The sequence below is a fragment of the Helianthus annuus genome, chromosome 16, assembly GCF_002127325.2.
Source record: "Helianthus annuus cultivar XRQ/B chromosome 16, HanXRQr2.0-SUNRISE, whole genome shotgun sequence".
NCBI classification, from domain to species: Eukaryota; Viridiplantae; Streptophyta; class Magnoliopsida; order Asterales; family Asteraceae; genus Helianthus; species Helianthus annuus.
Genome location: NC_035448.2, coordinates 85,950,214 through 85,963,476, shown reverse-complemented (window position 1 = coordinate 85,963,476; position 13,263 = coordinate 85,950,214). Strand labels below are relative to the sequence as shown.

Genomic DNA, 13,263 nt, shown 5'->3' with positions numbered 1-13,263 from the left:
TATGCATTTGAGTAAGAAAGATATGATCGCAAATATAAAGTAGAGAGATAAATTGAAATTTGAATGTGGAGCCAAATTCATATGTAGATATGAGCGAGAGAGATTTGAATGTGGAGCCAGATAATTATATCTTATTTATAGGATTAGAATTAGAATATATATGGTTTGAATTTTGAATGTGGAGCCAGAATTTTGAATTTTGAACGTGAGAAGAGGTTTTTTGAATTTTCAATTAACATCAGTACTTTAATAATATAAGCAATGAGGGTAGACCTTTGAGTATAAGGCATTATACAAATGGGCAAACCTTTGAAAATGTGGATGTGGGCCAACTTTCAATTTTAAACTCTTTTAATATTAGGATTTATGATGTAATAATGAGATAAAAAAAAGCCTTGTTGGACACTCTCTCCTGCTAACATATCAGTTTTTCTTATGTCACTTGGATTTCTCCTTTTATAGAAAGTATAGATAGATAGATGATTTAAAAAATGAAAAGAAATTTCAAACTATTATTATATATATACAATTGAGGTATGTTCTTAGGAACAGTACCTCTTTTGTTTTTTTTTTGTTTTTTTTTTCTTTTGTTTTGTAGCAAAGGCCTTTTTGTGTTTTATTTTTTGAAGTTAAGATGGTTAACATTTTAAGTCCCTTAAGTTTGTATGTTTTATTTTCAGGTGTTAAGTTTTGTCTTTTTTTTGTGTTTATGTTAAAGATTCATTGGTATAAATTTGAGTTTGTCTTCGTTTTGTGCCACCTCATGTTATAAGTTTGTCTTTATCTTTGCCTACGTTCTACACCATGTGACGACATAAATTCATATTTTTGTTTTACTATTTCTACCCTACATTTTATGTCACACGGCGGTATAGATTCACGTTTTTTACGAGTTTTCCTAGGTTTGGCGGTCGTTTGCTTACTATTTAGCATGGTTTTACTACGTACTCGCCCGCAACGCGGGGCTTGAAAACTAGTTAAAAACAAACTATTTTCACCAATCCGGCTGACCCAACCAGCCGTCTGTTCAGATTTGTTTCTCAAAACAGTAGTTTAGCGATTCAGCCAAAAATTTTCATGCCAAACTATGTGAAAACTCTTAATTTATATGTATTAAAGAAATTACAAACTGATAATAAATGATTTAGACTGAAGAAATGGTGATGATTAATATCTAGACATCCATCCATATACAAAGCCTAACAAACAAATTCCAGAAAGCCTTCTTCATAAGACACCAGAAAGGTTGAGACTAGCCTTTCTTAGATTCATTAATGAGACTAGCCTTTCTTAGATTCATTAATCTTCTTAGTTACAAAGTTATGTCATACAATACACACATAATTAACTATTCTCCTTCCTTTTTGCCAGTGTTCCTGTTTCCTGTTAAGAAAACAAATCCACATGAAATTGCTTATTTTATTCTAACATTTGAATAAAAGATTTTTGTGTGTTATTTATATTTACCTTTTGGATTGGAGTAACCTTTCTTTGAGTTGAATGTGAAACAGCAGGTATCTTTGAGATGCTCATTGAACTTTGCAACCCTTCTAACAGCTGTAATACATAACACATTCAGAGCTGCCAGCTTTTTTACCCATTTGGGATAGAATAATAAGCAACATAAAACTGTAGTTAACTTATTAATAGTTTTCATGTTGGCGGGTCAATATATCCAACCTAATGTAATCTTAACTACAACATTACAATTACTGACTCACCCTTGATGTCGGCTGAATTTTACGATTTGATCTACGCGGCTCAGCAACTTCTGGATGTGATTTTTCGACTTTAGCTGCCTTTGTAGGTGCGAATTTCCGTTTGTTCAAACGCTCAGATTTATCTTCAATACTGGAAGAAGACCCGTGCTCCAGTTGGTTTTCACTATCACTAACAGAATCCAGGCTGCTATTGTTTGCTGTGGATTTAGTAGATAACGTTCTGAAAGAGGGGATTGGCGGTTTTCGAGATTTGAGCATTTGTGGTTTGGCTTCGGCAACTTGTTTCTCTTTCGGGTCACTTCTAGAACTGTTTTTCCATCCACGGGATCCTGGTGGATGAGGAATTAAATATTTAGTAAACTTAATGGAATCATGTGTTACATTGGATCCATCAGCAACATAGTGTTTGCTAACATCCATAAATTTCTGATTTTTTCCAGGTTTTGGTACGCCAAAGGTTACTCCCGGGCCTTCTTTCTGCAAGCCCCGCGTCATTGTTCTAGAAGTGTTGATCTTCTTATTCTCTCTAGTGCTACCGACATTAAATACTTTCTCATGGGTTGACAAGGATAGTGATTCTTCTTGTTTTCTCGGCTCTGATGACCCGGCTTTCCTTTTATCCTCCACAGCAGGACTTGCCAGTTTTAACCGCTTTTCCTGTGGCATATTGCCCTGTAAACATATAGCTTTAGACATCACCACATGAAACAATCCCAAATTGAGGCATTCATAATTGTAAAACAGACCGGGGAAGAAACACGCTTCTCAGATGTATGAGACATAATCCACTTGCCATCCTTCCAGATGAGAGGTGGTCGGACAAACCATGATCTAACAACTGATGTCTCTCCTTGAGCTGCAGACGAGGAAATAAATCATCACCCAATTCTATAATCAGAAATGTAAGAACCAAATCCAAATAATATACCTGGAAATTGAACAGTTAGAGAAGTAACATCAATTGTGTTGGTCTCCATCACAACTCCCTCGCGCCAGCTGCAGAAAAGCACTAAAGTATATAAAAGAAATTCTATGTTCGAAAAAGGTATGTTCTTTTTCCTTACTGGTTTTGAATCCACACATCAACCCTATCTCCACTAGACCACATAAAATCTGTTGCAGCCGTCCTACGTCTCTTTCTAGTCCCTTGCATGCTAGTCACAGGATGGGCTAAACGTATCTTGGGTACCTCACTTCCCTCAACTTCAAGTGCCAACCATTCTTTTAATTTCCCTGAACCTGCTTTGTAATCACAATAATAAGTATTTATAAGCCCAAAACTTCAATCACCAACATCACGTATTACCTTCATCTGATTGGATTTCTGTATAAGAAACAAGGGCTTTTCCGTCTTTCAAACTCAACACATTAGCTCCAAACCAGCCACAATTAAGTTTATCATCATCCTTGTACACCTAAACATAATTAAGTTGATATTAAGATAATGCATGAAAGAAGTGGTGGCAAATTTATCCATTCGCATAATAACAGGTTGCTTCAGTTAAAGGTTTATGTCTGACGTGTTAAAAGTTGCCCAAAGTGTAATTGTAATGCAGAAAACCTTAAATAAATCATTCCAGTCAACGAATTAGATAATTACTGAAATAGTATAAATTTTGTTATCACGTTTTACACGTTAAATGTATAAATTTTTGACAGTTTTGGACAAGAAAGTGTTTCAGGTCAACGGTGTCTATCCTTACAAAAAGATTTGACCCATACCAAAAGTTATCCAACTGCCAGATCTAGTATAGTAGAAAGGCACAATAAGTTGAAAATCAAGTGTTGAAATTTACAAACTTTCCATTGCTCCAACACTCTTACCTCAACAAGACAACCTTCTTTGATATCACACTCTATCAAATTCGCTGAAGAAATTTTAGGCTCGGATTGACCAACCATAGACTTAATCTCTGATTCAGGTACAGCCCCAATAGTTTTGAAAACCCCCGGACTCGGTGGCTTTCTCTTATCCTTTCCATGGCTTGTAAATGGAACAGAGGTACCATCAACCTCCATTGTCTGATTCTCTGTCAAATTCCCACCAGTACCTTTTTCGGCATTCCTTTTCTCACTAACATTCAAATTTTGTGCAATTAAAGCTTGCTGCTGCTTGGATGCTAATCGGGGAGTCTTCCAGTAACCCTCAGGACCAGCTTCAACCAAATCCCTCAAGGTAAATGGTTCGCTCATTGCGACAATTTTTCCTGCTTGAGATACTGCTTCAGCCGCCAGCTCAGCAGCTTTTACAATGGCATCAAGGTTTTCAGCATGTTTCGAGGAAGCTTTGCTTTGAACAAGATTTTGATTTTTATTTAAACTGTTGGCCATCGATCTTGCTTGTTCGGATGCAATTTTAGCAGCAGCTGCTGCCACCTTAGCAACAGAAGCAGCAGCTGCTACTGAAACAGCTGCAGATACTAACTTGGCTTCATCATTGGAATTCAAATTATGATTATATCGTCCTTCCATCTGACTCCATACACCATTGCAATGAAGCATTGCCTTATCAGCATGCTCAGTAGCTTCCTTTGCTTGTAGCTTTGACTCCTCAACTTTCTCCGCATTTTGATCAGTATGATGAGTAGGCGAAAGAATCGTAGCAGGACTACTTTTAGATGTCACGAAAGTAGGTATTGAAACCGCAACTGATGTAGAACAAGGATTACTAACAACTGGAATACCCTTTTTCCTTTTTCTGCTCTTTGAATCACAAGGTTGGTCAGACGATACGGTTGACCTTTTCATGTCTGGAAAAATGATAGGAGCAGAATTCAGAATCGGTGGATTAGATGTATGTTGAACTACCGAACCGCCTGATTCTTTGACCGGGGTTAATTTCAGTGACTCGGTTGTAGGTAATGACGGAAAACGAGGGGCAGGGTTAAAAGAGGGAATTGGGGAAGCAGCTAACCATTGACCAGAGAATGGACCCTGAGACAACCAAGATGAGTTATAATTCTGAACAGGTGGAGTTTGATAAGTAGGAGGACGTAGAGGAGAGAGTGTTTGGTGATAATCAAAACGAGCAGCTTTTGGCATGCCAGTAGACTGTAAATTATCAGAAGGGGTAGTGGTATTCCACAGAGGCGATGAAAAGGGAATCATGGGGCTAACAATTGGTGGGGTACCCTTGCTGTTTGGTCCTCCAATAGGTGAAGAGGGAATTTTATTTTGGACAGAAGCCTGTTTAATTACTTGATCAGATCTGCTACCTGCATCTCTCATTTCTGAAAATGGAGTTAGTACACTAAAAGATCATCTTTGAGATTTGTCAAACGGTAAAAATAAGTAGCTAATGGGTGAAGCAGTCACACAAAGTGTATTTTTAATGCATACACTAACTATATAATTTTTGTACCCACTAATATATCTCAAAACTTTGGATTCAAAGTTTAACGGGTCAACGCAACCTGACATGTTTACTTATTTATGGGTGAATCCGGGTTACATTAAGTTTTTAACAGGTCAAAAGTCACCCAAAGTGTAATCTTATACCCAAAACCTCTTGCAAAAATCTATTCAATATATATTAAACTATTACTAAAATAGGGTAAGGTTATGCTACAAAAGGCAATCTTTCCTAAGAAGTGTGAGAAGGATTTTAGGCATAGTGTTTAAAATTACTTAGGCATTGTGTTTTAAGTTTCTTGGTGTTTAAAACACAATGCCTAACTTCTTAGGAAAAATTGTCTTTGTAGCCAAATCCTACTACTAACTACAAAAATAAAGGTTAAGTTATTACACAAAGACTCCTATTTGTAAGAAGTGTAAGAAGGATTTATAGAGTGACAAGTGTCCAATAACCTAAAACCTAAACTCACTACACCACCACCCAAAACCTAAACACCAACCCCCACCGCACCCAAAAACCTAAACCCCCCAACCAAAAACCTAACCCTCACCCCACCCCCCGCAAAAAAAAAAAAAAAAAAAAAAAAAAAACCTATACCTCACCAAAAAACCCCCGAAAAACCTAACCCCCCCCCCACCCCACACACACACCTCCTCTCAACCAAATATATATACATACATATATATTAGCCTTTTTTTTTTTTGGGGGGGGGGGTTAGGTTTTTGGGTGGTGGTGAGTGTTTAGGTTTTTTTTTTTTTTGTGTAGTGGGTTTTTTTTAGAAGCCTTTGTACCCTTCTTACAATAAGGAGCCTTTGTATTTGATCCTAATCCCTAAAATAATATACATATTTATAATGACAATTTCCCAAAAAATATTTTAGCCTTTTTAGGTCAACAAACCGGACCCACTTTGACATGTACAAAAACTACCCGTTTAGGTCAACGGTCAACCAACCTGCCCACCCATTTTGCCAACATCTAACTAAAAGAGAACAAGGCAAGAACTTAAGAAGCTAAGTATCATGAGGTACCTAATCGTGATTGAATAGGGGTACTAGATTTGGGCTGAGATTTCTGGATATGAAGCCTTTCTACACAAGCACGCCAAACACCCTCCCAAGTTCTTCCACCATCTGTATATAAAAAACACATGAACTAAATTGAGATTTCTGATTCAATACGTAACAAGACTAATATGTTACTGAACAGACCAGGCTGCCCAAATGCAGCAATCATGTAAGTTTCTTCAGGTGGCGATCCAGATCTGAAACCAAAAACATAACCAATGTTTCATGAGTTCACATTAAAAATTTAAAATTAAGAGATTAGTTAGCACGTGGAAACTATATCTCAAATATAGTGCCCCTCTTTTCTTGAAAAAGCATGATCAGAATTCCATTTTTTGTATAATAAAGCATCCTTTTAATTTTGGTTCAGTTTTAGTTTACAGAAACAAAATTGGGATAAAAGAATAGTTTTTTCAATTTTGTGCTATTCCCTATTACTGTCTACAACGTTATCCTTGAAAAATGTAACAACAGTCTAAAATTTATACCATGAATTAGTTTTTTTTTGACATCGTAGGTGTGTTTGTGTTGCAAATTAACCACCAAAAGGCAAAAAGAATATATAAGTAAATAACAACTAAATTATGCCTACAGCCAACTAAATCCAAGAAACTTTTAACTGTACTTGAAAATAGCATAGCATGCACACAAAGAGTACTTACATCAATGATCCATAAACTAATATTTGTGCACGTAACTGCACTTGTTGATTATCAGTAAACGGCTGCTGTAATATAGAAGTTGAATTATTCAAATCTGGAATCTTTGGCGATGGAAGAACCCCTGGTTTTGTAGCATTCTCACGGGACTTAACCCCTTCAAAACGAGTAACTTGACTCGTTGCAGGGGAAGTTAGCAACACAGGTGATACTTCTCCTCTTGCAGGAACTGTTCCTTTCCTGGCATTTTCCTTACCAACAGATTTTCGTCTAGGTTTACGCTCGGATTTCCCTTTGATTCCTATTTGAGAGGTCAAGCCACTAGGATTCTGAGGACTAACAGAAACTTCATGAAACTTCTTAGGATCCCTTTGGTTGCTGCTAGAATCTTTTGAAGGTCCCTCTGTAATCTACACAAGTTCACGATAAATACATGTTTAAAATTGTGAAGGAAATACCTAGAGGTGGCAACAGGTCATATTTTAGTATGGGTCGAAACAAGGGGTCATACTGGGTTGACCCATCACCCGTAAATACTTTTGTCTTTTTATTAATACAAAATTATATGTATTTAATTTGTGAGCGATGATTTAAACAATAATATTATCACAATAACAGTCTAAATATTTATATAAAATGACTTCGGAGGTTGCATACATAACAAAAAGACTTTTGATGACATCCAAGTTCCAACCCGCTGGATGCATTTGGGATATTTCTCCATTTAACTAAAACTTAATTTGAGCCGTTAGTTAAAACGCATACTGACCCATTCATATGAAAATGGTTGAAATTGCCAACTCCAGATGTGATAAATGTCAGATCTGATGAACTAAGGAAGTACAACAATAGAACTATAGAAGCATATATGTGAAGGTACCTTTGGCAAATTAGAAACTTGAAATGCAGGATATGATAGGGAACCCTTGCCATCTTGTCCAAGATCAGACCTTTTATTGACCTCAAAAGTTAAGTCTTTTTCTTCTGGTGTCGCATTATCTACAGAAACAGACAGCGCTTTATTTTGCACATCATCTGCGGTCTTACAAGACAGCGAACTACCATCTGCCACATCATCAGATGGACGAGAACCATCCACAAATGTTTGATGCTCATTTGACTTGTTGACTGTAAAATCCAAAACAGAGGCAGATATAGTGTTTAGATCATGAATTTTTCATCATTCTTTTTCAGTTCTTTGACATAACAGTATAGCCTTATAAGCGTCCATGTATCTCTCTGTTGGATAAGTATTTGATTATAAGTATTAGACTAAATGATATTTAGTGATTATATAGGGTTGGTTATGTAACATTGTGCTCTATATAAGCACACATCTAATGTAACCCTAATGACAATTCTAATACAATACAATTTTCTGATTTAACTATTAAGTTACCAAAAATATCATTACAAACCCTTCTAGCATGGACCTTCCATATTTTCATACAAATAACATATGCACCCTGAAATAAATTATAATACTGGTAGCAACGGTTCTGGTTTGGGACTACAGTAACAGGTCAACTGGATCAGGTGGGGTCAACGCAAACTACTTTTTGTCCAATTTTTTTTTTTTTCACTTTTTTTTCAAATTAATAGAAGTCAAATATGATATATAGATATTGATTCAACAATACTTTTAACTTACTGAATAAAATGATTAAAAGGTTTTATGCATTCAAACTACACTTAGGGTGACTTTCAACCCATTTGACTTGTTTCCTTTCAAGCAAATTTTATGCTACCCGTTAAAGATAAAAACATTACGCCCCGCTTGCGGTATGCGCATATAATGTATATATGTATGGGCGCTTGGAGGGCAAAAGCGAAAGTGCACTAATTTTAACGTTATTTTACTAATTTCGTGAAAATAACGTTAAAAGAGGGGGATGGTTAATCATGCATCATGTGGTGGCGTTGATAGCCGAAAGACAAGGGAGTACATGCAGTAATCAGCCTTTGTCTTAATTGCTGAGTGTTATGTGCCTTATGTCCAAAGCTTGATGGAAAACTACTATCGAGCCGAGGGTCTCAGTGGAAGCAGCCTCTCTATTCCTACGGGATAGAGGTAAGGCTGTCTGTCTACATCTTACCCTCCTCAGACCCTACCTTAGCTTTGCTATTGGTGGGATTTACTAAGTATGATGAAGATGATGATGTTAAAGATAAAAACATAATGCCATAAATGGGTTGAAAGTGCCACCTATAATTATAGCAATTGCTAGAATTTTCTAACAGGGACCACTAGTGCCATAAATGGGTCGCTCTGCTCCTCTATAATACAATCATGTGAAGCAGCATACATTTTTGCTTACAACATGATCCTAACATGTCCACACACAGGTGCATAAACATAATGTGTAAGACAAACAACAATAGAACTTTAAATCTCATATAATCAACCACCAAACATACTAGTTGTAAAAGTACAACCAGGCCACACTTTATGCTTACCTTCTATCACTGTTTCCTTCGGGTCCTGTAGACATCCTGTCTGAGAATTATTGACTGTTTTTTCTAACAAATCAGAAGGATTTGTTTCCAGCTTCTCGGAACAATCTTGACTGTCATTTTTAGTACCAGGTTCTCGTTCAACCTGGCTTGCATTGCAGCTTTCAACCGGTGTCACACAATGAGCATCAATCTCATGTATAGCTTTTTCAGCAAGATCAGGAGATGCTTCTTTTTCAACTAAAGCTGATGGATTCTTTGAATCAGAAGCGACCACGCATTCAACTTGGGAAATCTCATTTTGGGAATTTCCTTCAGAAGGACCTCCGACTTGTATATTTTCCTTGCTACCCTGGTGCACTAAACTCACCCCAAAAATAGGTGATTTTGGTTGCTCTTCGTTTTCTGCTGTAGCTGTGTCAGGAGATGACCTTTGATCAGATACTGCAACTGATATCACAAAGCAAGACAGAAACAAGGTGAAAAGATTTAACTACAATATAACAATGCAACCTAGATAGTAGAGGTGGAAAGTTGGGGATGTGTGTGGGTGTGTGTGAGAGAGCTCAAAATGAGTTCGGTCAAAAACATTGTAATATTTTGGTACAAATAGGGCCCAAAACATTTTTTTCACTAATAATCTTATGAATAAATTGGTTTGGTATATTTTATGCATTAAACATACACTTTAAGAGACTTTCGACCCATTTCACTCTATCCTTTTTAGCTAAATTTGTATTTGACCCAATAAAGATTAAAACATTACCCATATCGTCCACCTTTAATCATAATTCTAATATACCGCATTCAGCTTAAACAGACACATCAGATTCATAATTATGATCATAATTCTAGCTCCCACATTCTTTTGATTACCATGAGCTTGAACAGCTTCAGCGTCCATATCCTTACTTTCCGGGGGCAAGCTTGCATCCTCTTTTTCATTAAAAGAATCATCTTGACCCAAATGTATGACACCCGGTTCACATGAGGTAGCTTTGCAGTCCACCTGCATTAAACCAGAACTCTCACAGACTGTTTCAGGTAAGTTGCCTGCAGACAGCATAGATGTGTCAGAATGGATCTGTTGTGCATCCTTTTCTATGATGGTTTCGTTTTCTTCAACAGAAGAAACTGTTATGGGAGACATCTTAGACAACGATCCTGCATTTGACTTTGGAGAATCAGGATCCTTTAACTTCAACAATTGGGAAGTGCTTTCACTGAATGGGATGTTACTTTCAGCTGGTGGTTTTTCACTAAATGGGATGCTAGTTTCAGTTGACGGGATCAGGATGCTAGTTTCAGCTGGGGGGTTATCATTGAACGGGATCCTAGTTCCAGTTGGGGGGTTTTCACTTAACGTGATGCTGGTTTTAGCTGATTGGTTCTCAATGAATGAGATGCTAGTTTCAGCTGGCGGGTTCTCCCTGATTGGGGTGCTATTTTCAGCTGACCGGCTCTCCCTGAATGGAGCACTATTTTCAGTTGGCAGGTTCTCACTGAACGGTATGCTATTTTCAGCAGTTGGGTTCTCACTGATGGTGTTGCTAGTTTCAGCTGACGAGTTCTTACTGAATGGATCACTAATTTCATCTGACAGGTTCTCATTGGACGGGATACTAGTTTCAGCTGGCAGGTTCTCACTAGACGGGTTATCCACATATTCAGCAATCATGGTGTCACCATCCGCTGGAACCTCAGTGCTATTTTCTTTAATTTGAACACTTAGACCAACATTCTCCGAGGAGCCCGGATGATCCGTTGGAACTACATCATCGAATGTGTTATCCACTTTTTCCTTCAAAACAAATAAATTTTGCTTCTCATTTATAGATACTGAATCCAACTCTCCACCAGATAATTGAGATTCTTGATTCAAATTAGGATCCATAGCTTCAGTTAAGCTCACAGTCTCATCACATATATTAGAATCTAATTGTTCGATTACTACTTTACCCACGACTTTCTCTTCTTGTCCAACTGATTTTAGAAGCATTTCAACAGATTCTGAAGATGTTGCTTCAGACCATACATTGTTACGCCTTGATTCCACACCACTTGACTTAAACTCCTCGATCCACTGGTTGTCTTCTTGACCAAGAAAAACCTCGTTAAAACTCAGGTGCTCGTGAAGAGTATCATCAAAGTCAAATTTGGGAAGAGCATATGGATGCAAAACAGGAGAAACTTTGGAAGACCCTTCCCCGGCTAATTGACGATTTTGTCCTTGAAATTCATCGTCATCATAGTCCATTGGTGTATCCCTATAGTTGAAACAAAAGTGAATTATGTACGTAAATTAAATTAAATGGGGAAATTACAATTCATACAATTATTTTACGCCTTTGACTTCATTCTACATAGTTCTCTAAACTAATAACTATTGAAGGATATTTTGTACATTTAACTAATAGCAGAAACTTCCAAACTAAAAAGCTTTTCAATTACCATTTATCATGTAGCTTACTAGTTTAGTACAAGAGAATAATCAAAGTAGGGGGGTTATTATATTTTTTCACTTGTCGGTACCATCATATCAAGCATTTTCCATTCCCACCGAAGTCAATACATACTTCATCATCACCATCATCATGATCATCAACATCATTACCACATTCACCATAATCAGTATTCAAAATCTTTATCATCATTTGGGCCACATACTTCTTTGTCACGAAATTAGTCCTCCTTTGCAAGAATTTTGTTTTCTGTTTTCTCATCTTTAATTCTACACTAGTGTAATCTTGACCAAAATAAATAAAGTGTTTACCAAAAATCAAAATTTAAATATAATGATTCTACGGAATTTGAGGTTTCTAACCTAACAAAATACAAATTCTATTTTAACCTCTGAATTTTCATCTTGATGTTTTGAAATATAAGTCTTGACAAATGCCTCAAAAACTTGAAAACGAACTTCATAATGACGACATAAAATTTACTTTTAACTAAGTTGTAATAAGCAAGGATAAGCCAATAACATATTGTTATCTCAATGACTTTTACCTAAACAATTAGAAGTAAATGGAGTAAGAACTAAGAAGAAAGAGAAGAACCCGAATTTCAAACTTACAAGAATTACAAGTCTCACAATTAACTCATGAACATTGAAAGTCTCACACGAATAGCTCCTAGTAGCTTCAAGCATATCTAAAATATTTCTTCTTGACCATATTAAAATTTCAAAACAACAAACACCAAATCGATCACGTTGAATTCAACTATAGCCATATTATCCTTAATCTACAGAATATATATGGTAGTAACATGATAAAGTTATGAATGAACAACCAAATTACCATAAACAACAGCATAACAAAACCTAAAACAAATCAAAACATGCAAAATGTCCATAACCACAACCTTAATTCTAGCAATCTTCCCTTACGTGTCACTACATCACCAATTCAAACAAAGCAGCTAATTACACTAAACTGCTACAAAAAAAACACCAAATCACAGCTAAATGATAAAGGAATCAAACAAATATTACCAGAAAAGAGTTAAAACAGAAGCTACCTCCCTCCATTCGGATCAAATGAGCCCTAATCTCCGTTGCACCGTCTCCTTCATAACAAAATCAACAAAAACTCTTGAAATTTGAGAAAAACAAGCCCTAATTCTTGCACTCAACAACTTGTTCTAACAGCTTTGTAACAAATTGAAACTGATTATGCGAATTTCTCCGTGAGTTGAAGAAGATAAGTAGACGGCGACTTGAAGGTGAAAATGACCGTTTTAGAGAGAGAAAGTGAGATGTCACTCAAAACTCAAATGAAATTCGAAAGGAAATGGAGGGTGAAAAGGTAATTTACGTGTTAGGCGACTGACACGTGGTGTCACGTGAATGGGATAGCATAAAGGTAGACTTTTAAATAAAGGGAAAAGAATAAATACGTGTGCACTGTGCACAAAATGATGCAAGGAAAATGTGAAATCAATTTATAAGTTGACGAATTATGCCTCCTAGGTTTTTTTTTCTTTTCTTTGGGGTACAACTTGGC

At 36.5% G+C, this 13,263-nt stretch overlaps 1 protein-coding gene across 6 annotated transcripts; it reads right to left on the bottom strand.

The window, feature by feature from the left end:
• Positions 1–1,130: 1,130 nt before the first annotated feature.
• On the bottom strand, positions 1,131–13,037 carry LOC110917784. Of its 6 annotated transcripts, XM_035985797.1 has the most exons (16): positions 12,753–13,025; positions 10,133–11,523; positions 9,260–9,706; positions 7,683–7,930; positions 6,806–7,212; positions 6,288–6,340; positions 6,108–6,209; positions 4,139–4,951; positions 3,546–4,087; positions 3,028–3,136; positions 2,786–2,960; positions 2,650–2,717; positions 2,468–2,577; positions 1,722–2,393; positions 1,468–1,557; positions 1,131–1,383 (listed from the first exon to the last, which is right to left on the bottom strand). In XM_035985797.1, exons 2-16 carry the CDS (start codon positions 11,511–11,513, stop codon positions 1,345–1,347), a joined length of 5,256 nt encoding a protein of 1,751 aa, XP_035841690.1. In that variant the 5' UTR covers positions 11,514–11,523; positions 12,753–13,025; the 3' UTR covers positions 1,131–1,344. The 6 variants fall into 6 exon arrangements, with proteins under 6 accessions (XP_035841690.1, XP_035841689.1, XP_022017920.1 ...); XM_035985796.1 differs by having other exon boundaries at positions 3,546–4,951; positions 9,260–9,670; positions 12,779–13,037; XM_022162228.2 differs by having other exon boundaries at positions 3,546–4,951.
• Positions 13,038–13,263: the final 226 nt, after the last annotated feature.

Coding starts and splice junctions, on each gene's coding strand:
- LOC110917784 (XM_022162228.2), bottom strand. CDS start 11,513: ATGGACTATGATGACGATGAATTTCAAGGACAAAATCGTCAATTAGCC. Junction 7,213..7,682: donor AAGTTTCTAATTTGCCAAAG/GTACCTTCACAT, acceptor GAACTTGTGTAG/ATTACAGAGGGACCTTCAAA. Junction 4,952..6,107: donor CCCTATTCAATCACGATTAG/GTACCTCATGAT, acceptor CTCCATTTTCAG/AAATGAGAGATGCAGGTAGC.